Source organism: Rutilus rutilus (assembly GCF_951802725.1).
Source record: "Rutilus rutilus genome assembly, chromosome: 12".
Taxonomy (NCBI): Eukaryota; Metazoa; Chordata; class Actinopteri; order Cypriniformes; family Leuciscidae; genus Rutilus; species Rutilus rutilus.
In genome coordinates, this window is record NC_140217.1 from 10,293,060 (window position 1) to 10,319,602 (window position 26,543).

The 26,543-nt window shown below is 36.8% G+C and overlaps 2 protein-coding genes across 2 annotated transcripts in view; both read right to left on the bottom strand.

Moving 5' to 3' along the window:
- Nucleotides 1-5,104: 5,104 nt before the first annotated feature.
- On the bottom strand, nucleotides 5,105-18,814 carry arl6ip6 (ADP-ribosylation factor-like 6 interacting protein 6). Its single transcript, XM_084425015.1, has 4 exons — nucleotides 18,226-18,814; nucleotides 18,059-18,112; nucleotides 17,832-17,964; nucleotides 5,105-5,346 (listed from the first exon to the last, which is right to left on the bottom strand). The coding sequence occupies exons 1-4, from the start codon at nucleotides 18,509-18,511 to the stop codon at nucleotides 5,253-5,255; spliced, it is 567 nt and encodes a 188-aa protein (XP_084281141.1). The 5' UTR covers nucleotides 18,512-18,814; the 3' UTR covers nucleotides 5,105-5,252.
- A 2,205-nt stretch (nucleotides 18,815-21,019) lies between these two features.
- Nucleotides 21,020-26,543, bottom strand: part of fmnl2b (formin-like 2b) — a 27,098-nt gene continuing 21,574 nt past the window's right edge. The window contains exons 19-23 of the mRNA XM_084426248.1: nucleotides 26,475-26,541; nucleotides 26,264-26,365; nucleotides 26,085-26,186; nucleotides 25,036-25,159; nucleotides 21,020-22,351 (exon numbers count right to left, since the gene is read on the bottom strand). Coding sequence (XP_084282374.1) covers nucleotides 22,242-22,351; nucleotides 25,036-25,159; nucleotides 26,085-26,186; nucleotides 26,264-26,365; nucleotides 26,475-26,541 — 505 coding nt within the window. The 3' untranslated portion in view covers nucleotides 21,020-22,241. The remainder of the gene's footprint in view (nucleotides 22,352-25,035; nucleotides 25,160-26,084; nucleotides 26,187-26,263; nucleotides 26,366-26,474; nucleotides 26,542-26,543) is intronic.

A 26,543-nucleotide genomic window follows, 5' to 3' on the forward strand; every position in this document is an offset into this window, starting at 1 on the left:
TCCACGGAGCTCTTCATGTGGAATCAGACCAAGGCTAACATCAGATATTTTTATCTCATTCTAGCCAGTATCCAAGCAACAGACACAATCTCTGTTTTCATTCAGCTTGTCCAACTCCATATCCAACACAAAGCCAAAACGAGGCAGATTCTAGGCTATTGTTGATTGAAAAAAAACGTGAGCTCTCTCTCTTTGTTTGGTTTGGTTTTGTGATGGCGGAGTTCATGGTGCAAAGACTGAGATGATTGCATTAAAGAAGTCAGGTCTAATGCCATCACCAGATCAGTGGGTAAAGAAAGACAGATGGGAAACACTAAGCGAGGGGGAAAAGGCCAAACACTGAGCTGGCCCATTAACTGCCTTGATGGATTTGCAGACTAAAACTTGGAAGAGCATCTGCTGGCTTAATTCGTTCCATGGATTTGTCACCTTATACAAAGCAAGCCAAATTGACTGATATTAAAAATTTCAGCTCATGCTGTGTTGTCGTCACGTTGCATAGTTTCAAATACTTCCAGCAAAACAGTATATTTTTTCCCTCTCGGATCCAAAGCTATTTTTCTTATTCACTCATCTTCTTTTCTTGTCCTTTTTACAAATAGAGAAAGTGTTATTACTATTTTATACTATAATTATACATTTATTGAGGGGACATTATATAAAAGTTAAAGTTAATTATATAAGCTAAATGTTTTAAATGTAAGTAATTTTGTTATGTGCTTTTATCAGTTTATTATTATCCTTTTTTTTATATTGCCCTTTAGGTTTAAGTTATTTTTATTTCAGTTTAAGCTTTTATTTCAGTTAATAATTGCTTCAACTTAAACCTATTTCAGTTTATTGCCAAGGAAACATTTCTAAAAACTAATATTTTTTAATTTTATTTTAGCTTTATTTCAATGAGTTTTAGTTAATGATAATAACCCTGAATATTTCCCAGTGGCCTGTATACAAATTCAGACATTTGTCAACAGTCTTGCATGCTAACATCAGATAATTCACCATTTTACATATCAATAATCATCAACCACCGATATGTTTGTGATGTCATGCTTGCAATTCCATGAGTTTAAGCCCAGGGCTGAAACTTCATACACCTTTCTGAATTGCAGCACTGTTATTAGTTTGTATTGTGTATTTTCATTATTTTTTTATTTATTTTTGTCCTCGTACGACAGATCAGGTATCAATTTTGTTAGACGCACATAGCGAGCCGTGAGTGTAATTTTTTTATTCCGTAGAATGATTACATGTCTCGCTGCCCTTTCATGAAAACTAGCCTTGAGGGTGACAAGTAAAAAGGCGTCAAAGTGAATGCTTCATATTGACTGCCACTCACATTCACGTCTGCTCTCTGTAACACTGCGCCCTTAGGCCTTACCTGCGATCTTTATAAGCGCTCACCCGCAAACTGCAAAACAGACGTTTCTATTAGGTTCATGTCTTTGTGAATTGCAGCACATTATGATTTTATTTGGAGGCCTTTTTCCCCATTTTACGAGAAAGGATATAGGCAAGCACACATAGTGCTAGTGTGAAAAATGAAAAACAAAGCAGAAAAAGAACAATTTATTATTTAAACTGCAAATTTATTGCTTTTTGCATAAATAAATTCTTACAATATTCATTCTGCTAGCGTTATTTGACACAATATCCCACCTCTAAGCAATGAATATTCCAGTGTTTTGTTTTAACATCCCTGATTATTTAAATGGAAGACAAGCAAGCAAACCGGTCAACCTCCAAGTAATGTGGTTTTAGGGTGGAATATTGTGCATTGTCTGTGACGGTTGCACTGCACGGCTGAAGGTGATTGAGATGGTTTACTTCTGACAGACCTTCACCTCAACAGAAACAGCATTAAAAGAGACACATTGTTACAAAGTTATGCAAGAACATGTTTTGTAAGGCTAAAAAACACAAACACACGGAGAGAGTGTATTCAAGCATGCACACAAAAATCTCTCTTTTACCTTAAAATACCCGACTAATGAAGGTGCAACAGGTTTTGAAGTGGATAAAACAACAAACAAGAATTAAAGGGATAGTTCAACCAAAAATGAAAATTCCGTCATTAATTACTCACCCTCATGTCGTTCCATACCCATAAGACTTTTGTTCATCTTAGGAACACGAATGAAGATCTTTTTGATGAAATCTGAGAGCTTTCTATCCTTCCATAGACAACTAAGCAACTGACACTTTGACGCTTCAAAAAGTTCATAAAGAGATCATAAAACAAATCTATATGAATTTAGCGGTTTAGTCCAAAATTTTCTGGAGACACAATCGCTTTATATGAACGGATTGAATTTAGACTTATTACATGTTATACAAAAACATTCATCAACTCACACATCAGTTGTGGTAAACTGAAACTCAAGCATGTTCGCTTCACGTGCGAAAACCAATGAGGTTCATATTCTCGTGTGTTACCATAGATATGGACAAAGCGTCTGTGACGTCACCCATAGACTTTCTGAAGAACGGTTTTGAGGCCATTTATGGGGGGTATGGGCGGCGCCATCTTGGTACGATATTTCAATACAAATGTTCAGAAAGGATACAGAGGTGGTATGATGTGTTGTGTCAGATCATGGCCGAGACGTCAAATTTCAGGAATTCCACTCGGCGCAGCCTATGCTCATTATCAGCTGTCAATCAAAGTTAACCACGCTCGTCTAAACTAACGAGTTAGAAAAAAATTCACCCCCCTCACAGTTGTCAGGCACTCGGAACCTATCGAAAAATTCAATAAAAGTCCATGGGACCAACCTGTAAAACCATGAATTTATGCTGTGAAAACAGACATTTTAACATGGGGGTCTATGGACATTTGCTCCCTTTTGGGACCTGCCCCTAGCGGATTTTCGATGTATTGCAGTTTTTCGCACTTCCGGGTAGGCTTCATTTTTCAGATTAAAATGTTGCCGCTTGTGTGTTACGCAGCACGTTTGAGCTTCCGCAAGAGATTAGTTCTCGCGTGTCAAGCAGGTTCAGTTGAGCTTCTGTTTATGTTAGCGGATCAATGTGTATGTGAATAAAAGACTACATTAAATCTGATTAAGACTGATCGAGTCTCTTCAGAAAATTTGGACAAACTTTTAGACTGTCAAAGGAGTTCAAAAAGAGATCGTAAAACTAGCCCATATGAATTGAGGCGGTTTAGTCAATTTTCTGAAGAGACTCGATCGCTTTATATGATGAACGTTGCATATGGACTGTAAATAGAGGGACAGAAAGCTCTCAGATTTCATTAAAACATCTTTATTTGCGTTTCAAAGATGAACGAAAAATCGCATGGGTTTGGAACGACATGAGTAATTGATGACAGAATTTTCCTTTTTGGGTGAACTAACCCTTTAATGTCTATTTAAATGTACTAAAATGGAGATGGAAATGTCCTGTAAAGGAAAACAAATTATCAGAGCCACATACACATAGGCGGCAGTACATTAATACTTCATATTTACAAGAGACAGATCAGTGCATTAGAGCTAGCTGAAATGAGTCGCTACAGGGCCTGCTAATCCAATGAAGAAGAAAAAAGTAATCATGGCCTGGCAGAGTCTGCATCAAATAATTAAAGTCATAAATTAAATCCACACTTCTACACTCTCTGACCTTCTCCCAGGCTCTCAACAAAGCCTTAACACGTCACTCTCCATCAACCCCAAAACAGCTATTGTATTAATGATTTCCCCCATTAAAATGCTCAATAGAGCAGCAACTTCCAGCTTTAATAAAGCATGACAGCAAAGGGACTCTAGTCTTTGCTAAGAGGAGGTCATAAAATGCACATCCAATTTATTAAGAAAGACTTAAATGGCATCTACTGTATGTTGTGTTGTCCCACTGAATGAATGACATCAAAAGGGCAAAAATACTTAATGCACTGCTATTATAATGGTAAAAAGCTGCTGCAACAGGATTCTGTAATAAAAGCCTTTTATCAGACAAAATATCAGGGTAACAAAGAGACCCTGACATCCATAATGTTATTTTACTGAAATGTAGTCCATTAAGAAAAAGTCATTGTGCGTTTATTGAATTTGTCAAATTAACATATATGAAAATGAGAAAACCTCTATAAAAAATTAATAAAAAAACATTGGACACCAAAAGTGTCTCACACATCCTGAAAAGGTGAAGCCAAAACATTTACCCCCTAATCGTTGGCTGCAAAAACCCTGCCCTCTCCTATGTAATCGAATGGGACATGAGCCAAACTAAAAAAAATCCAATTACACTTTACACAAATCAATTTTTCCCAAAGATGGTTTCTCTTATTTTAGGTAGTTCTTATCACGCTGATGCATGTCAAGTGTGTGTAAAAAGGAGTGTAACGTCATGATTGACAGCTGTGCTTGCGATTAAAGGAGTAGTTCCCTTTAAAATGAAATTTACCCCATGATTTACTCCCCCTCAAGCCATCCTAGGTGTATATGACATTCTTCTTTCAGACGAATACAATCGGAGTTATATTAATAAATGTCCTGGCTCTTCCAAGCTTGAAAATGGCAGTGGATTGCAACCAACAGATTGAAGCTCAAAAAAGTGCATCCATCCGTCAAACTCCAAACGGCTCTGTTACTAATAAGCTAGTTATTTTACTTTATAAAGTTTTAAATATGAATATTTTTCTTACACAAACTCGTTTTGCTTCAGAAGGCCTTTATTAACCCCCCCGGAGCCGTTTTGAGTTCGTTTATGATGGATGGATGGATGCACGTTTTTGAGCTTCAATCTGTTGCAATCCACTGCCATTATCAAGCTTTGAAGAGCCAGGACATTTTTTTATATAACTCAGATTGTATTCGTCTGAAAGAAGAAAGTCATATACACCTAGGATGACTTGAGGGTGAGTAAATCATGGGGTAATTTTCATTAAACAACTCCTTTAAGTCTGCGGGAGCGAGAGTATGTGGCGGGTTCTCCACTGGGCAGACACTGGCTCCAAATTACATCATCAGCGCAAGATGTCAGCAGCCATTTGTGGGACATCTTGGTTTAATTTTTCTACAGTGAAAGGAAGTAGAGACACGTTGTCCATTTTTGCCTAAACGACTGAGAAATTTTAATGTAATAAAATTTTAAACTAGCATTTATTTATTTATTTTTAATCTGTAGTTGTATTATATTAGTCAAATTATTTGACAGTTCCTCCAGCCATTAAACTTGGAATTGCCTCCTGATAATTGCAAGTTAAATGACAGTTGAAGTCTCCGCAGTTGGGCGGTAGTTGAGACGCATCAGGTGAGATACCATATAAAAGTGAGAGTAGCCACTATTCCATTGAGTATTGCCATACTGTAGCCCATGTGGAAAGAGTGTCCGGTCATTCTTCTGCAGAAACAAAACAAAACACCCAAATGGCATTAGTCCACATCGTGACTATAACAAAAATCTGAATTGTTGCTTATTGTCCTTGATGTTGTAAATTATGTTTAAAATAATTTACATTAAAATACATATTTTTTGTTGTACAACTGCATGGCGTGTTCTTTGCGTAGCCTAAACAACTAAATCAAGTTGAGAACTGTTCCTGCAGTCTGAACACATAAAACTGTTAATTGAATAAATTATACTTCGAAAGCGAGAAACAACAGTTAGAACGGGGTGGGAGCATTCTAGTATTACTAAAGCAGTCACTACAAATGTACAGTTTTAGGCAACTGTTTGAAGGCTGGAATACACTACACAACTTTTATTATTATTTTTAAAACACTAGACATCGTACACTTGCTGACTTTGTAAATGGTTAAGGCCCTTATATATACTTCAAGAGAAATTAAAGAACAAACTGGTGTGAACAAAATAATTTCAAGAAAAATCAGGCCATCAAAGTTCGCTTGGAGTTTGTTTCAGTTGCCAAAGCGAACTTTCCGGAAAAGCTTACTCTTGCGGGTAAACACCTTTGAACTACCACTGGTCCATGGCAATTGTTCTCTGGGCCTCTGCCTTCTTTGATGTGGAAATCTTCTCTGGTTCATTTCGCACAGAACATATTTACATATTCATCTAATCTCAGCAGCGTTGGGATGTTCGCTGCTGAGGTATTTCGAGCTTCTATTTACCCCTAAAGAAAGGAATGAAAAATAACTTTGCTGTGAGTAAATTGGGGCCTTTACAGAGGGCATCATACACTAAACGACCGAGGACCACATAGTACCAGACTTTCAAGTCATTCCAAACACAACAAACTTGCGCAAATAAAAGCGCCTTGATGTTATGGGACACATTAAAGATGAAAACCTGTTCTAAAATTGCCTTAATCTTAAACCCATTACCATTCATAATTTTTTTTTAAATTGGTAAATTGCCTAAACTCTGCAGACTGGCTCTGACTTTTCAGCAACTAGAATAGGCTGTAGTGTAAATCATGTAGTAGTGTATTCCAGCCCTTAGTTCAGACGCATCATTGGTCTGGACTCCCACAAAATCTTCAATATAATTAACAAAGCAGTTTACTTACACTGTTTATTCCTCAATGATCATTATTGTTAATGGTTTGTTGTGAATCCAAAATAGCCTCTTGAATTCTAGTGATTCAAAGTTTTTTGTAAAAATACTGCAAAAAGCAAGCGTCTTTAACTACTATGTACCAACATTTAAAAAATAACTGTATAATTTATAATCTATAACTATAATTTAATCTATAAGTATATTGTTGAGTCTTGACCCTTCCCCCACCCTTAAAACTAAACATGCCCCTAACCTCATCCGTATCCCGGCTCAATAGCAGCGTGTTTTGCAATACAATTTGAACACCATAAGTACACTGCACATCATTTTTCTTTATATAAGTAAATAGTAGTTTTGTGATAAAAAACACAAACTAGAAGTCTCTGAAGCAACAGAAGTAGACATAAATCAACACACTTCTAATCATAACAGCTGTAATCATAATCTAAATTATTTATCTGATTAATCGTTTGGCTACATGATGTACTACCCCTTTTTACTTTGCCACTCAATCGATCTGTTACTCTCGAGAGGTGTGTGACTAATGCAGGAAGTTTAAAAGCACACGGAACAAACAAAACTGAGGACCATGTATGGAACATGGACAAGGGTATTGATCATATCAGCTGGCCATTACTCTACTCTAGTAAGTGCAGAGGCCCATAAAAATCCCATTATGAGGCATCAAGATGTCCCATGTTAACCACTCCCATGAGTTCTCTTTAATGGCTGATTCAAACAAGTTTAGAGTAGAAGATCATAAGCCGAACTGGCCAACGACATTCATTTTTTTTTGTTACTCTGTTCTGTTCAAGAATACAATAAAAATGCTATATGACATTTTTTGTGGTGGGGTTGGAGGGCATAAAGCCAAAAATGTGATACAACTGTCCTGATATCATAATAATCATAAGAAAGAAGATCTGGAATTATTATTATTAGTATCATCATTATCATTAGTAATAGCTTTTGTAGTATCAGTATTACCCTTATGTCAAGGTCAAAAAGTATTAACATTTTTACGACAAGGCAAGTATAGTTCAGGCTGTAAAATGCCATGTGTCCGAGTCCACATTATATTATTTATTAGTAAATTTGTAAAAAATAAAAAAAAATTATATATATAAGAATGTTACTTTCTACTTGATGGTTAAACAACATGACAAATATGTCCATAAATTGAAAGTTTTCTTGAAAAAGCCCAAAGTTTTCTTCGTTTAAATATGACACCAACATGAATAGAATGAGTACATCTGAGGCACAAGCATGTTTAAAACGATTTTTTGCCACTGACTCAAATAGAAATCTCATTCTCTATAGTAAAAATAGACACACACACACACACACACACACACACATGCACACACACACGCACACGCACACGCACACGTGTATGTGTATACATATACATACACACACACCAATCATATGGGTTTTCACTGGTCTTGGTTATTTCTGAATCACATCAGCTTAACTAAATTACTGTGACATGTTATTTTTCATTGTAACAATTCTCAACCAGGCATATCACATGCTCATATAGGGCTGTATCAGCTTGTGTCTGTTAAATCTTTTTTTTTTCTTTTTTTTTTACATCAGGAAACATTAAGGTTTATCTATCCGAAAGACACAACAGACTTACTGACACACTTTGGACAGACGGCAGCCTTGACATGGAACATTAGGGAGCCAGACACTTCCAAACATATCAATAGGAAAAACAGTTTGGGACAGATTATAATTAAGGCCATCCATTCAGATAATTTACGGATGTGAGATCTAATCAGGGAACGACTCGACTAAAAATCCAAAGCACCGAAAGAGACTAAACTAATTTCTATTAGCCAGTTAATTCACCAAATCAATTGTTGTGGCATGAACTCCCTGAACCTAACCTACAACGGAAGCAGATAATGCAAAGCTTATCTGCTGAAGACGGAGCCACCAACAACTGACTGTGACCATATGCCCCAAATGATTCAAAGGCTGGGTTTCTTTGGAAACAAAGTGATGAGAGCATTATACTAAGTGTGTGCACGTCTGGAAACAACCGAGGAAAGCTTCTATTATCATCCAAGTCGTTTAAGGATAATCCTAGGGGCTAATTGCTAGAGCAGTGCTGTGACATACAGTGAAAATTGACATGGAGAATGCCAATGGGACAGGGTCTGTGTCTATCACTGCTGTTGAACTGGAGCTATGCAAGCATGAAGGGAACAAGCAGACCCAGTCACAGTTCTGTGGGGGTCAGTCAATACCACCCCATCCAGTGCTAGCTGGTCGATAGCCTGTTTGCGTTTTGAGCCGGCTGTGCAAGTTGGGTTTAGGACAGACATCGTCAGAGCACCGCTGTGTGATTAGATAACCAACTCGCTCGCCGATGGAGTGACCCTGGGTTTTATCGCCAAGCCTCCAGACACAATCAATAACGATCCTCCCAAACAGCCAATCAGAAGCTGGCTCATAAATTCATAAATTGGAACACAGCCTTAAACTCATTTGCAAACTCAAACTTAGCAAAGGAGACACGTTTTAGCTGGCTTCAAATGGGGTCTTTTCATCACCTCAAATGAACAAGAAGCTCAGAGGTGCCATCCAGCATGAATTAAGTATAGTTGAAAAACAACTTCAAAGAGCTCTGCTACAAACTTTGTTCCATAATGTAACAGAATGCATTATTTTAGTTAAGTTTTAGTTCACTACTCAATATTCAATATATTTGATGTTATCATTTGAGTGTCCTCTGAAGACTTTCAAAGCTTAGGTCTTCAAATGACTGGCTCATTAAATCCAAATAGAGGTAATTTCTAAGTATATAAAATCTGCAAATGGCAACAGCTTGTCACGACATTCCCACTCTACACGTGCTTCCTCCTACCTTGTGTACACCAAGCTCCTGGTAATAAACGTCAGAAGTACTAAGGTCACTGGAAATAAAACTGAATTCTCAGTCTGATGGGCTAACAGCAATTCCTCACACCTGCCAAACATTTCCTTATTTATGCAGTGGGTAAACCACTGAGAAAGTATGACTAATGCTTCCTGCACCTACTCTCATTATTTTTACCTTGTCATTTGGCTTATTTACTAGCCATAGAGATGAAAGAGCTTCTGTGGTTTTACCAGATCCAGTGTGCACCCAGCTTCATTTGCTAAGATTACAGATGACGGCAAATATGGATGGACTTACAAGACTGACATTAAATTGTCCTTATTTTGCAAACACAATGATCACAATATGTATTTATTGCCTTAATAATGCATTGAAAGAGCATAATTTTGGCTGTCTAGCTGAAAATAATGACTTCTACCATCTTTAAAAAACAAGCGTGGAATCATGGGAGTCCACCTTCACAGCCGCAATCCGACAGGATTCTCAATAAACCATTATTAAACATTACACTGTAAAAAAAAATTACATCCCCAAGTCAAATTTCAAGTGACCGTTAACATCAACACTTTTTAATTAGTCTGATGTATTATTTCTCATTGAGCCAATGTTAACAGACTATTGCAACAAGAATTTCACTTGGGCCAATTGAAAAATTTAGATGTTATCGGTCACTTGAAATTTTTGATTTGGGAGGGTTACATTTTTTTTACAGTGTAACATAATGATCACTGAGGAATAATTAAAAGATTCATCACAGTGTAAACTGCTTTGTTAATTATATTGAAGAAATCATGTTCATGGATGAGCTAATGATAAAGGTTGCTCAGCTGTCTAATAAAACACATAGTATATTAACGCGTCTTTGGAGTTTCAATGGTTTCTATACAAGTAAAACCGGAAATCGAGGGTAACGCAAAGAACATAATTGACAGGCGATGCAATGACACTGGATAAAATTGCTGATTTCTCTGGAATTAAAGGGGTCATATAATGGTACATGCACTTTTACAAGTTGATTGTACTGAAATGTGTGTTGGCAGTGCCTGTACACAACCATCATAAAATGATAAAAATCAATCCAGTGTTTTTTTTTAATCTCCTTATATGTTTTCCCCTCTCTCAAATCAAGCCGTTCGCTTTTGTGACGTCACAAAATTGACGCCCCTCCCACGATTGTTGATTGACAGCAGCGTTTCAACACAGACCCGCCCTCGCACGTGAGCGAGCTGTCTGTCATCATAGTCCGCGCAACAGCAATGCTTTCATGTTTGCGCGAATCATTTCACCAGACTGCTTTATAAATGAGAACATTGAAAAAGGTATTAGCTCCTGTCTGAGTATGTGTTGTTTATGTGCCTAATGACTGTCATAGTCTCACAGACTGGTTATTTTTTAAACAAATCAGTAAAATGTTAGTGCTTCAGCCATAAATAACGTTACGCATCACGGACAAGCCTACATTTACCGGAAAAAAGTTTTTCATGACCATTAGCTGTAACATCAATCTGTCAATGAACTAACGTATACATCAGTAAACACATAGCGTTCGTATCTCACTACTCTACCCTGCCAGTACACACAAAGATAGATCAAAGTGACATTACGTTAACCAACCATTCAGAAACGTCCTGTTTTCCAACTCCGGTTCAAATTGATACGGTTGCACAGTGTCCTCAGAGACTCCCGCTGCCATTCTTCAAAATATAACGTTACCCTCAACTGTTGTCAAGGCAACACTCCACGTGTGTTGTGGCAAAACGCCCCAATTTAGACCCTAAAGAATCATATTAGCTTGTACAAAAATGGCATTATATGTTTATACATAGTTTTTAAACATAGTATATATACATAGTTTTTAAACATTCGGGATAATACAAGTACACAGGTCAACAAAATACTTTTTTTATTTTTATATATTTGAATAAAAAAAAATCATACATATTGTGCCTTTAAGGGGCGGTCACATGACCAAAACTTCAGCGAAGGTCCACTGTACATTGTCAATGGTGTAAAAATCCCAGCTCATGTAAAAATGGTGTAAAAATCACAGCTCACACAGAAGTCATTTTCAAACCAAGCAGCATTGTGTTGGTCGACTCACTAGCAAAATTCCTGATCGCGGAAACCCACTGAAATGACCATTTTGACCACGAAAATATGCAGAACAATGGTAAATGTGACCACACCTTTAGAGCAATATATTATTTTCATGTCATGATTGGCTCTAGATGAGCCTGGTTCCTTTAAAGGTTTTTCTCCAACACCTCACCACTAATGGCTTTTTCTCCCCCCTTGACCCAGTCCCTTGTGACTGCATTAAATCACAAAATTTCTGTTAATGTCTTTGAGCCCCAGAGAGCAGAGTGCCCTGTTCAGTAGGGTCAAATTACATTGCAGTCCTGAAATGTGCATCTTCTGTTAGATCTGTTAACTCCAAAAAGGTCTAAAACATCAAGAAAGTGCAGTATGATAGCATTCTCATTCATCTCAAATGCAGTTGCTTGACTAGTGTACGCAACCTTGGCAGTACACAAACTGCATGATGCTATTTCTTTTCTCAAGCACACTCAGTTCGGGAGCCATAATTGCCTTGTAGCTAATTACTCAACAGGAAAATAACATCCTATCTAGGGATGCATCAATATTAAAAGCTGATGATTATTTTCATGGCATGGCAGATAACTAATAAATGGTAATAACCAATAAAATTAATTATATACCGTTTTCTCTAAATAAAAAATACTAAAAACTAAAATCATTTTAATGTCAAAAGTGAATTCACAACATTATATCATATACAATATTAAAAAAATGGATATATTCCAGCAAAACAAATATTTCGATGTGTAGATTCAAGCAAGATTTAGATTTATTTAGATGGAAAATTCAGATCTGATGTGCCCATACTAGGGGAAAAAAGCTCCATAAGCCTTGAGGAGTGAGAAAGCTTGCTTTGGTGCTCTCATATGTAGGTCTTACTGAGTTGGTTGTGGTATTCTTTCTGTGGTTAACACTTCCTGTTACCAGCGCAGATATAAGTAACAAGAGGGGACATAGTCACGAAAGTTTGCCTAACCATTACTAGGACTCTGAATTAATCTACAAAACAGAGGTTTGGAGTTGGTTTAGTTCACCCAAAATAGAAAATTGTGTCATCATTTACTCACCCTCACATCCTTCCAAATCCATTAGACTTTCGTTTATCTTTGAAAAACAAATGAAGATATTTTTAACAAAACCGAAGAGGTTTCAGTCCCTCCACTGAAAGTCAATTCTTTTTCACGTCTCCCTGTGCTTAAACGGAAAATTCACACAAATTTATCTCAAAACGCCTGCCATCACGAGTATCCAAGTAAACATAGTCGGTTATGCTATGTTAAGCATTAAGCTGGTTCAGATCATACTTATCTGACCGCTACCATTTTGTCTATTTAAATGGAGAAAAATCGATCATAACTCCAGTAAACTATGGAGTGCCGCAGGGATCTGTGTTAGGCCCTCTATTATTCTCAGTATATATGATGCCACTTGGAAATATTATAAGGAAACATGGAATTAGTTTCCATTGTTAGGCTGATGACACTCAAATATATATTTCATCACGGCCAGATGAAAACGCTAAATTATCCAAATTGACAGAGTGTGTTAAAGATATAAAAGATTGGATGACGCGTAATTTTCTTTTATTAAATCCAGACAAAACAGAGGTACTACTTATCGGTTCAAAAAACCGCCCACAAAACCTCTCGCAATACAACTTTAATATAGTAGGATGTCCTGTTACTTTATCCTCTACAGTAAAAGACCTGGGTGTTATACTCGATTGCAACCTGTCTTTCAAAAATCATATTTCATATGTTACAAAAACCGCCTTTTTCCACCTTAGAAACATTGCTAAGCTACGTAATATGCTATCAGTTCCTGATGCAGAAAAGTTAGTTCATGCATTCATGACCTCGAGACTAGATTAGCTTTATTAGCCGGTTGTCCTGCATCCTCAATTAACAAGCTACAGTTAGTCCAAAATGCCGCCGCTAGAGTTCTTACTAGATCAAGAAAATATGATCATATAACACCGATTTTATCATCACTGCATTGGTTACCTATAAGGTTCCGTATTAATTACAAGGTATTGCTACTGACTTATAAAGCCCTAAACGGCTTAGCTCCAGTATATTTAACGGATCTTCTATCGCCCTATAATCCATGCTCTTTAAGATCACTAAATTCAAGGCTTTTGGTCATACCTAGGATATCCAGATCCACCAAAGGAGGGAGAGCATTTTCACATTTAGCTCCAAAACTCTGGAATAGTCTTCCTGATACTGTTCGTTGCTCAGACTCGCTCTCCCAGTTTAAAACTAGATTAAAGACGCATCTCTTCAGCCAGGCATTCATATAATATTTTTAATCTTACAGTTAAAATTACAATCCGGCCTCTAGTTAATAAACGCCAGAGGAGAACTGGCCCCCGACTGAGCCTGGGTTCTCCCAAGGTTTTTTTTTTCTCCATTGGGTCACCTGATGGAGTTTTAGGACACTATTAGGTCACTTGATGGAGTTTTTCGGTTCCTTGCCACTGTTGCCTTTGGCTTGCTCAGTTGGGGATATTCTGGGGATATCTAATTTGATTTTATCAATAAATTCCACTAGAAACAAACCTTGTTGTATTATTTTAATTTAATAATGTGAAGGTGCTTTGATACAATCTGTATTGTGAAAAGCGCTATACAAATATACTTGACTTGACTTGACTTATGGCTTAAGTAAACAAAAGAGAAAGGACGCATGTGTATCATTATTTTATTTCCGTGCATTCGTCTTAAAAGTGACAGCAGCCTAATATTCCTGCTGATATCTGTCATTAATGTTAATTAAAACTACAAAAGACAAAGAAATCACTCCCTGCTCTTCACTGAATAATGTATTTGTAACTGTAATAATCGTTGACCTTTATATAATGTGTACAGTGAAGATTATATGCAGTGTTATTTTACATTTGATTTCAGAACTACTAATAGGCCTACCAGAAAAACGTTAAAAATAACTACTTTGTTCAGTTGTATTTATTTATTTATTTGTGTTATTGCTTGTAGTTTAATTATTTGTTCTTTTATTATTAATGACTGTTTACTTTGAAATTTATACAAGTAGTTTTAGCTGTGGTATCGAAATTGTAATTGAGAATAGTTACATTTCACTGGTGTCTACAATTTTGGGTGTCATAACATTATTTATTCCAATACAAGGATACATTGGTCAAAAAAATTATTATTTTATTAATTTATAAAAATTGTGGTGGGGCCAGTGAAAACTGAAGGCTGCACTCCGCTACTGGTTATTTCTGAGATGTTGGATGAGTACGATTATTCGCGTGTTTTGTTATTGCCGGAGTACCCGAAGCTCGTGTAAAGTATCGTCCGTCTTCTGAACGGGTGCAGGGAGCAGCAGATCATTTGCATTTAAAGGGACATACACAAAAACGGCGTGTTTTTGTTCCCACCCAAAAAGGGGCAAATTTAACAAGCTATAATAAATGATCTAGGTGGTATTTTGAACTGCAATTTCACAGACACATTCTGGGGACACCATAGATTTATATTACATCTTGTGAAAAGGGGCATAATATGTCACCTTTAAGAATAATAAAGGTTTTACCGCTTCAGAAAGCAAGCAAATTTAAAGTCAATGACTTTGGAAAGAGCAATACTAAAAAGTTCAGGCAAATTCCCCTCCTTCTCTCTTCTCTAAGAGCATTAGAAGTTGGGGTAAAGGACATTTAGACATATTTGATGGGGCTTTGAGCCACACGAAATCCCTGCAGACCAATTCTGGGACAGTTTTTGAATGTTCCGCTTGGCGCAAGTATTCAGGTCTGAAGATGGAAAGCAATTACAGGAAAATTGCTTTTCTGTTCTCCTCTGAGTCTGTGCTCTCAGTCGAACCAGCACAAAGTGATAGGAACCATTTTCTATTTTACCAGCTGACAAGCTTCTAAGGCACTGACAGCTAAAAACAAAATAGGAAAAATGGGTGAATAACCTCAGACCGGAGGAACAGCCTCGATAACATGTTCTTATAACTACTCTCTTAGAGTATTACACTACTGAACAGAACTGGCCATGAAAAAAACAGATACTTGTAGAGACAATCAGTCATCAGGCTGTCTGAAATAAATGAATAGTGCTCACAGGATCAGTAGGATGACTGTTGCAGATGCTGCGGCAGTAAATTAACTCACTAGCATGAGTCTAGACCATTAGCCTAAAATGATCACTTCTACTTGGAATTGGAGTATCTCTTGTTGAATGTGAACTTTTGATTTCCAAGAAGTTTCTTCTGATTTCATTAGTGCGGATCCTGTAAGAAATGATAGTCTGCCTCGACCCAGATTCCACTCCAAAATATATATGTTAGAAAGAGCTCATCCCCAAAATGGCTTAATTATCATAGAGACAGTTTGCTCTGGTCTCAGTAATATTAGAATATTACCACCGGAATGGTTTTAAATCAGTTATATAGCGAGAGCAGCAGAACGACATCAAGAACCATCCTGTGACAAAGAGTTTGTTTGTGATTACCAATCATAAAGACAGACGTCTTTCTGAGTATAATTCTTTCACCCGACCCCTTTGGTGATCACACCTGTAGCAACATCAGTGATGTGGGAACGGAAGGTAATCACTTCAATTGTTGTCCTTAATTTACATTTAAAACGAAACCTTGTTTACAAGATGAGAGGGATGACTAGTGTAGAAACAGCATAAAATGTTTGAGCCTGTATTGTTCAGGGTTCATTCCAACTCCATTGAACCCAAGGTGCTTTGTGTACTTTGTCATTTGCTATGCTGCAGTAAACTTCTTCATCGAGATCTTCAACATCCTCATCATTTTTTTTCTTACAAGCCCCACAAAAAAAATACACCAATCCCCCTCCCCCTTTAATACTTTTGGTTGCTTTTGAACAGTAACAAACTTAGCGCCATCTACGAAATATCAGTTTGAATTATTTGGAAAAGGGAAGTTGTGCGTTTCCTGAAACTGCCGGTTTGCCACCCAGACAGTCAATAACACTGTTTTCATATAAAGGCCATTTCACACAAAGTACACGATAACTACAAAGACAACGATAAAGATATAGTTCTAAAAATCATTCAAAATATAAAAGAATAGCAGTCCACACCAAAACTATAACGATAATGGCACAGAGGAACTACATTGTTGGAATCACGATACCAACATTGACAGCCAATCAGAATCAATTTTGCTTTAAAGAGCTCGAGCATTTAAAACAGCAGACGACAAACCTGCAGCGCATGCTTAAAATGAAATGAGTGTTATCGTTTGTTGGTGTGGAAACTAATATAGTTATGGTTATCTTTAGTTATCGTTCTTGATGTGAATGGGCCTTAAAGGTCACTCCGACTGATTTCAGATCAGCTTCCAAGGAACCATAAGGTCACATCTAATGAGAACAAATTCAAGTGAGCTTTACAGATAACCAAGCAACTATCTAATGATTACTATTGGTCCATCAGATGCAATCTATCGAATAAATCTATGGTGCCATCAAAAAAAAAAAAGATATCAACCACACTTAGACAGAAACTAACCCAAACTTTAAGATATGCCTTAATTTTCAGGTTTCAGGCAGAGCTTCTTTATTTTGGCCAACTTTTCAATACAATGGCACAGTCTATTAAAGTTGTCACGAAATCAAAATTGACCCCATTTACTTTGTTAGCGCACATTACTAGTCTTGAGAACAATTAATCTGTGCAGGTTAATACACAGGGAAAAACATTGTTTGTCGTGGTAATCTTTAATAAAAATCTGACAATTTGTTTACGCTCTGGAATGACGTTCCATTTCTGATGACGTCAGTTTGACGGTTTGGGTTGAAAATCCTTTACCACACCCCTCCAACTGTCAGTCTGCTATGAGCGAAGGATGGAGAGGAGGTGCGCTAAAGTAAAACCCTGTCCTCTATTCAATATTCTGTTTCACTTGAAAATAAGTCACAGCAATGAAGTAAAGTCGGTTGCAACTTCATGGGGACTTGATCATGGAGCAGTTTCCTGAGGTGTAAAACTATTTTCTGAAACTATTTTAAACTACTAAATCTTTTTTAGATTTATCCTCTAAAACTTGTCTAACTATATAACATCTAATATTAACATAAAATTATTTGATTTAAAAATGGAGAATAGTTTGAGCCCCAGAGAAATAGTGCCCAGAGAAATTTCCCCAGAGAAATAGTGCCTAAAATGTAACATATAGTCATATTAATATAAAAAAAATATATATATAATTTTATTTTGACCTTGAAAAAAGGTATTGGTATAGGTATTGTTTTATATCCATATATTGGGAAGGGAAGCATACACAAAGAAAACACTGTGTAATATGATTGTGCTTTAGAGAATATGGTTTGGTGATTTAATTGCACAGTTATTATGATAAACAGACTCACTTGAATTTGGCTGAAGAAAGAGGAGTTGGAGGAAACATTCCTGGCTCAAAGGAGTCAAAGTAGGTTAGGGTCCAGGAGAAACTGCAACACAGAACTCCAGCCACAGAAGACAGGACCAAAATACTCCAAAAACCTGCAGGGGGGGGAAAGTATGTTACCAAAGCATCCAACACGCAGCTAATATCGGTTTATTCATATTATGTAATACAGGTGCAATTTGGACCTACCCAGGAGTCTTACTTCTGATCCATCTTCACTGGTTATCCTCTCTGCTCTTAAATCTACAGATCAGAGAATTATTAATTATCCATATATGCCATTTAGGTATTGCACATACTGGAACTTCAAGAGAAGAATTCCAAGAAACAGATAACGTTATCATGAAAGTGTTTACCTTTTAATACGATGTACAAGAATGAGATCAGCACAGCGATAAACGAGACGATGACTATGCAGCATATCACAGAGAATATACGAGCGGGCCACAGGTGTGTGTCTTTCCAGTACCGCTGGCGTACGGGGAGCCGCCCAGGAGTTGCCCTGCCGTTCACGCTGCTCTCAGGTGAAGCTTCATTTGCTTCACCCAAAGAGGCTCTTCTTCCTGTTAATGCAGTATTATCTTCATCTTCAGAATAAATGTCTAAAGACTGGACATCTTTATCTCTGGAAGACCGCAGCATGGTCGCCAGGAGAAAAGTTTCTAAAGTTGAAATTGTTGGTTCGTGAGTCACATCCTGCCCCCTTAGTTTGCGCGTTTCCGTTTCCTAGACAACACGGAAAACTGGCTTATAAATTAGCGCGCTACATGTACCCACTCTTCATATTATTATTACACTCGATTTGTACAATGCATGCATGTTACGTGCGTTTCATACAGTTCAACGACAAATACAATTGATTTAAATGGGATTTTTCGATTAAGACAATGTGTATTAATGTCAAAATTATCAAATGGTAAAAAGTTTCAAAACATCGCGGTTTGTGCTTCCGTATTGTTAAGCACCGCCTTTATTGTCGTGTTGTCCAATCGTAATTGACAATCCATGCAATACGACCATACGATTGGGTGCAATGAACGTCATTCAAGAAATTCAGACGGTCTGCCTGACAATGATATTTGAAACGTCTTGCTTTATTGCTTCCAGACCCCAGTGTTGTGTTTTATATTTGCAAAAAAAGTGTAACAGTTGACAGCTATTGCAAAAAGACAGCAAAAAAGTTGACAGCAGGCGAAGCTGTAACTGCTGTCAATATTGTACAGCCCAAAATAATCTAAAAGATTAAACACACAAACTCAATACACCTGAAGGCATAATGAGGTCTTTATCTGAAGAGATAACGAGGAAGATTTTTGTTAAACTTACTGAAATATTACTTTCACGAACAGGCTACATGAAATTCTTGGCTCGTTTGACTATAGCCTACTTGTATAAATGTTTTCTTACAGAAAAATAACTGCAGCAAACAGCAATTAATATTTCAAGTTAACTGCCATCTATACATTTTTCTTTCAGTAATATTGTGCTATAATAAGTATAGCCAGTTCATTCTGGGCAAACATGTTAAATCAGGGGTTTCAAAGTGGGGCTGCAAGGGACAAAATATGCAAATATAACATAATATAAATATAAAATAGGCAAAATAACAAATAATGCATGCTATGTAATAATTTACAAACAAAATATTTTCCAAATAATATTGACATTATTATATTATTACTTTTCACGATATAAATTAGAAATTAGGCCTTTACACAAGAAACTAAATAGATGCTTTTAAAATTTTAGGATAGTGATCCCTTGCACAACGATGATCATATTATTATTTTGGGGGTCGTGGCATATTAAAGATTGAAAACCCCTGTGCTAAATTACTTACAACTTGACTGCTCTTTTAGTGTCTCTAAGCAACTATCTTTTGTATTCATCATTTCTTGTTTTTTGGTTCTTTCATGGAACACTTCTCCAGCACTCTTAAAGCTTCTGACAGTTGGGAGGTCTGCCCACACGTTCTCCGTAGCGTGAGGAGCTGCCAACTTTGATCTTTCTCCTCTTTACTTCTGCATCATAGACTGGTCCCCAACATTTTGTGATGTCCATTAACCAGAAGACAGTAGGTATCCCACTGTGACCTGGTGGAACTGTTGAACTGAAGTCATTGCAAATGAGATGAGACATATTGCATTATCTAATGTTCTTTATGTACATTCATTTTTAAATATAGAAAAGGAAAGCATTATCACATATTTGAAAATAAGGGTCTAAGTTTCAGTGTTAAAGTATTTTGAAGAATTTCATTCCTGGCTATTTTGAATTCATTGAAAGTCTTTGGGATGTGCTGGAGGAGTGTTTACAGAGTGCTGGACTCTTGATCGTCAAAACAAGACTTTGACCAAAAATGAATGCACCTCTTGATGTAAATAAATGTTGTGAAGTTATTATTTCCATCAAGAGGTGCATCAAATATTGGTCAAGCTCTTGTATTGCAAGAGTTAAACACTCTTTTAAGTCTCCTCCAGCACATCCCAATGACTTTAAATGAATTTAAGGTCTGCCAATTCATGTGTGAAAATGATTCTTCATGCTCCCTTCCCAACCATTATTTCACAATCTAAGCCTGATGAATCTCGACAATTTCATCCTGGAATATGGCCACGATGCGTCTTCCTACATGGTTGTTTAAGAAATGAAAAGCTACACACGCCATCAATTAGGGTTAGAAGAACTGTTGCCAAACATAACATGCTAGAAACATAATCTGCAATAATGATCCAATCATAAACTCTTAAGCATTTGGCAATTTAAATCCAAACAGCCACTCTTCTTTTTTTGTTGTTGTATATATATCTATATATATTTAGGGCAGTGTATATCATATAACGAAATGGTACTGACATTTTGTGTATTATTTGCATTTTAATTATTGCAGACCACAGCAAAGGTTAATTTTAGTATAAAACCTAAATTTACTCCACATAAATGTACTATGATTTTTATGACTTTTTCCGACAGAGAGCTAAACATTATTTATATAAATCAGTAACTGTAATCTGGCCATGTTTAATTGTACAAAAGCCTGTTCCACAGACCAGGCGCCACAAGGGACCGCTAAGATCCTGGCACACAAGGGGTTGCTACCACCTTGTGGCAGAATTAGGTTACCACTGCCCACGCCACATTTTATTTTCAAGTAGCTCCAATAATCACATGCATCCTTGAGCATTCTCATGTCAATCCAGATCTTCAGTAAAAATAAAAACCGCAAGAATTCATGTGAACATTTCACGTCGACCACACAAAAGAATCACTGTTTTTAACGGTGCTGGTGTCTTTGCTTTATTTGCACACAACCACTGATTCCAGTTAAAGAGATCAAAGTAGAAAAACGTTATATGTGCCACTAGTGTCAGTTCAAGCTTTCAAGTGTTACGTGCAACCACAGACATTTACCATATGCAACAATAGTGATGAGAGAGCAATTCAGGTCACAGAGTAAGTTGATTCACTGTCTTTACCATCGAATTAAATAATACTGTCATACTAAACAACATAAAAAGTTAATACCATTCCAGTGATATTGCAGGACAAGTTGGTTTGTTTCAACAATATGTACAGCACCACAATGGATGAACAATGTAAAAAATAAGAGGCTCAATTTTGTAGCAAAATATCTGTACATTTAAAAAAAACACTTTTTGTCCAATGAAATGTCTTTTCTTTTTTTTTAAAAAAACAGCAAACTTTTTTTTCTTTTCTTTTTTCACAGCTCACAAATGCCACATGAGATAAAACCAGTAGGAGAGCAGGTCTGTGTTTAAAAATGAGATGTATTGTACATAAAATGTCAAACTGGTTGTGGATGTTTGGTAGTAAACATTTCATGGGTTTTTACTCAGTAAAGAAGAGTCTTCCTCAATAGCAGTAAGAAGTTCTCCTTCGCGTTCTTCATCCACTTTTTTTTTTTTAAATCAAAAGTTCAGTTTTAAGATGATCCAGGTTCAATGCTAAAAAATAAAAATAAAAGTGCATCTTGTAAATCTTCCCCTCAGAAAAAGCTGCTTAGCTTGGAGTTTTTAAAACAAGAGGTAAAAAAAAAAAAAGACACAAGTGGGCCACACCAAAGTCTTTTCGCCATTTCTGCTGCTCCTTGTGTGCAATACACAACGTCTCAAAGTTAAACATAAAATACCACACTACCTCATCTTCCTTCACAATGTCCATTTGTAGAATCCACGACATTTGACTGTATAGGTCTGACATATGGCATCCAACCTTACTTTCTTTAAAAGAGATTCCAGGTTCCAGGTAAGCAGAAGTATTCAATGTCACATCCTTCCATTGTCCTAAGTGTGCTATTTTTTGTTCTTTTTTCAGTAGTGTCATTGGCCCACCCTCTGTCCTCAAAAGCTGGCTAGCAGGTGGTGATCTCCATGTTGCGTAGCTGAAGGTGCTGAACCTCCAAGTTCCTTCTCCCACTCCTCCTCAGGGCATCGGCCCGTCGGAAGGGTTGACTGCGCAGGTCTGAAGACAAACAGGTAAACCGTTATACACCGAACACAATTACAGTCTGGGCCTGCAGATATGGATGGGACAGGGCCAAAGATGGGTGCAAAACAGACAGGTATGTGGATGTTTGGTTAGTTTTAGATCAGTTTAGTAGGAATGCACAATATTCCGGTACCATAACGGTCATTTTCCGATATTAGAGGTTTTTTTTTTTTTTTTGGTATTGATTGATATTGGATATACTGGCTGATATCGAAACATATTGAGCATACTTGTATTATTTTTACATTTACAGACAATTTTATACCTAAATTCTAAATTTATTTAGACAAAAATGGGATGGAATTTTCTAATATTGCCCATGTATTAGTATCATTTGATATTAGATATAATAGCTAATATTGAATATTTAATTGTCCATACTCATTTCCCCTAATTTTACATGATAGTTATGATAAAGTTAATCTCGTAAAACCTTACAATAAGGTCTCATTTGTTAACATTAGTTTATGTATTAAATAACATGAACTAACTATGAGCAATACATCTATTAATCTTTGGTAATGTTATTTAATAAAAATAGTCATACATTTTTTTTGTTCACAATGCATTAATGTTAACAAATCCAACTTTTCATGTTAATCAATGTATTAGTAAATGTTGAAATTAACATTAAGATTAATAAATGCTGTAGAAGAATTGTTCTTTCTTAGTTCATGTTAACTAAAGTAGCTAACTAATGTTAACTAATGAAACCTTATTGTAAAGTGTTACTGTTAATCTTTACAAAATACTAATAATTTATTAATACTGTTTAATGCTATCGTTAACAAATAAACATTAAAATAATATTCATTCTTCATACTGTACATTTTAATGTTGTGATGCCTAAATTGCCCTGAAGCATTTAAAATGACAGATTTGAGTCTTTTTTACATTTATTTAAACAAAATAGAATATATTATTTTAATATTGGCCATTTATCGGTCTCCGCCATTTAGTGGTATCGGGTAATATTGGATATGATAGCCAATATTGAATATTTAACTGCATACTCATTTTCCTATTTTAACATGAAGGTTATGCAAAACATAATAATTTAACAACACTGTTAAATGTAATCTTTAGCAAAAAATAAATAAAAATAATATTCATTCTTCATACGGTACATTATAATATAATGCCTAAATTGACCTGGAGCACTTAAAATGACTGATTTTGCCATTTCGACTTTTTATCACGCAATTCTGACTTTATAACACAATTGCGAGTTTATATCACGCAAGTTAAAAAGTCAGAATTACCTTTTTTATTTTTTATTCTGTGGCGGAAACAAGCTTCCATAGTTTTCAACAAAAACAACATAGAAATATCTATGGCTAATATCAGCCTTCAGCCAGAATTGTAATATTGGTGCATCCCTACAATTTAGATCTTTCTGATAAGTCTTACCCCTGGTTTCACAGACAGGGCTTAAGACTAGTCCTAGACTAAAATGTAAGTCTGAGCTGTTTCCACTGAAATAAACTTGCACTGACTGATCTTAAAAATATATCAGTGCCTTTTTAGTTTTAAGATGCACATCGGTAATGTTTTTTTTCTAAGCATGTTTATAAAAATTACTTAAATGTCCTAATTGATCTATGGTCTAATCCTGGCTTAGTCTAAGCCCTGTCTGTGAAACCGGGCCATGATATGTTCCAGGAAGTTACCAAGACAAATGTAGTTTAAAATTGTATTACAACTACTCAATGGGAGGGGAAACTTCAAGACATTTTTTTAAATCTGTGACAACTTAAGTAGTGTAGAGGAAACAAAATGCCAAATGGTGAAAGTATTAAAGGCAGGCAGGCAGGCAGGCATTTTGGTGCTACTACTATGTACTAACATTAAAATTAATCACTCGATACAATGCACTTATTGTGTACATACATGTTTTAACATTTTACTTATTTAAAAAAAATATATGTAATTCCAGCTGTAATTATAATAATAATTACACATTTGACCTGGCCCTTTCACGTTAACTGACCCTTAAACCTAACCGTACCACCAAACCTGTCCATAACCTCAATAGCAGCAACATTTTTGCCGTACAGTAAATTACAGTAAAATTTTGCAATACAGTATGAACAAAAATTGCATTGTACCAAACAATTTTTTTTTAGATGCAAGTACATAGTAGTTAAAGACACCTAATATAAAGTGTGACCAGCATTTTTATGCTGAGAATTCATACTGAATTTAATACCCAAATACACCCAGATGAATAGTAAACAAATGAAGAAATAGACAGAAAGAAGGATGGCTAGGAGATGAGCGAATAAGAGACGGATTTAAGGGCACCTTGCTGAGGGGAGAGAATTTAGTTTAGTAATGGAAGTCCTCGGAGAGGGCGGGATCACAGAAGAACCGCGAGCCACGTTTGGCTGATCGCGCGGTAAAGGGGACGGTCTTCAGCACTGCAGCAAAATAATAGCCAATCACAACATAGAAACACCAAAAGCAAGAAGCTCTAGAAAAGCACAGAATCAGACAGAAACTTCAAGCCTAAAGCTAAACAGCTTGGCGTCTACTGCTACAGTACGTCTACTGTTACTATCAAAAGGAGAAAGACCAATACACACTAAGGGAAACAGATTCATTCATCATACGTACAATCAAATGAATCGGAGTTTTGCATCCGGTAGCGTTCTTACCCGTAATGATGTCCTCAATGGCTCCGTCTTTGCCTTCGTAGACGAGGCGGCTGTCTTTGCCTTGCCTCTTCCTTAACTCTGTGATCAGCTCCTGCTGTTGCCGCTTGCCCTTGTGAGATGGTGACTGGTGATGGAGTGAGTTAATAAGGGAAAGAATATGCAGTCATTGCGCACGGTTTTACTGTAATCTTCCCACTTAACAATATTCCTTTAATGTATACTTTAGGGCTCACTAGTAAAGCCCAAAGTTATTTTTTTACGCATACGCTAGGGTCCGTTAGATGCAAATTTCATCATCAGCACAGTATTCGCATACAGCCTGATTTATTTATTTTTTTTCGCTAATTTGTTTGCCCACAAGGTGGCAACAGTGCCCCGGGGTATTCACAAGGTAGTCGAAGAAAAAACGGAATAAACGGAAAAGACAGAAACGCGTGCAAGCTACAACAACAATTCATGGACTGAATTCAACTCAAGCTTAAAAGATCATAAAGATGTGCGTATGGGTTAGAACTTGTGGCGAGAGATACAAAACCTTCTGTTGACAGAGTGCAAGTTGTCGTAATGCATATGCGATAACTTAGCCTGGCTCCGCCCTCCTACGTACTTCCGCTCAATTTCATTTTCCTTCAGTAACTCCGTCTGGGATTGTGGTGTATTCTTTGGTTTTCTCAGATCAATTTTTAACCGGTCCAATCAGCGAACAGAGGGAGTGGCTGAGAACGATGACGTTGAGATTGTGCGCTAGTTTAAGTTGACATACGTCACGACCAAACGTTAGCAATTGGTTATGGCAGATCCAGAGTGACTCTGGTCAGATCCAATAGTTTTAAACTTCAACAGAGTACCCGCCTACAAGGAAGTTAACGCTTGTCAATGGAGAGAGGCCAGACTCTCTGTACAAATGAAATGTACGAGAGTCTGGTAGAACCAGGCTAGCGATAACTGCCTGTGTACATATACGTACGTGTCAAAGTTAAAGGCTATGCGTACAACAGTGCATGTCCACTTTGGGCTAATGGCTCTCATTTATGACTTCAACGTGATACCTGTTGATGATCTTGCTCCTCCATCAAGGCCTCCTGTTCCAGAAGTTTCTCCATCATCAGCTGCTCCTGCCTCTTCCTTTGCTCATTCTCTTCATTCGCTTGCTGAAAAAAAGACAAATTAGATCTGGACCCTGTGTGAACCAGAAGGAAGTTGGTGCACTGATAGTATAAAAGCTCACCCTATAGGACTTGATGAAGCGAACAAACACAGGGAAGAACACAGAGGGTGGCATGGTCTTGGCGCTCTCCCCAAAGAACTTGACAACATCGTCATAAGCATCCTGTAAAAACATCCAAGTCACATAATCATGTGGATCGTGTCCCTTGTGGGATTCAAACCAACAACCTTACCCAGCGCAGTTTTCCTTATAGAAAGGTTCTTTTTTCTACCTGTGCAATTCTAGCATCATCCAGAAGCTTCTTAAGCCTGGCCTCGTTGTGATGGATGAAATCTTTGAG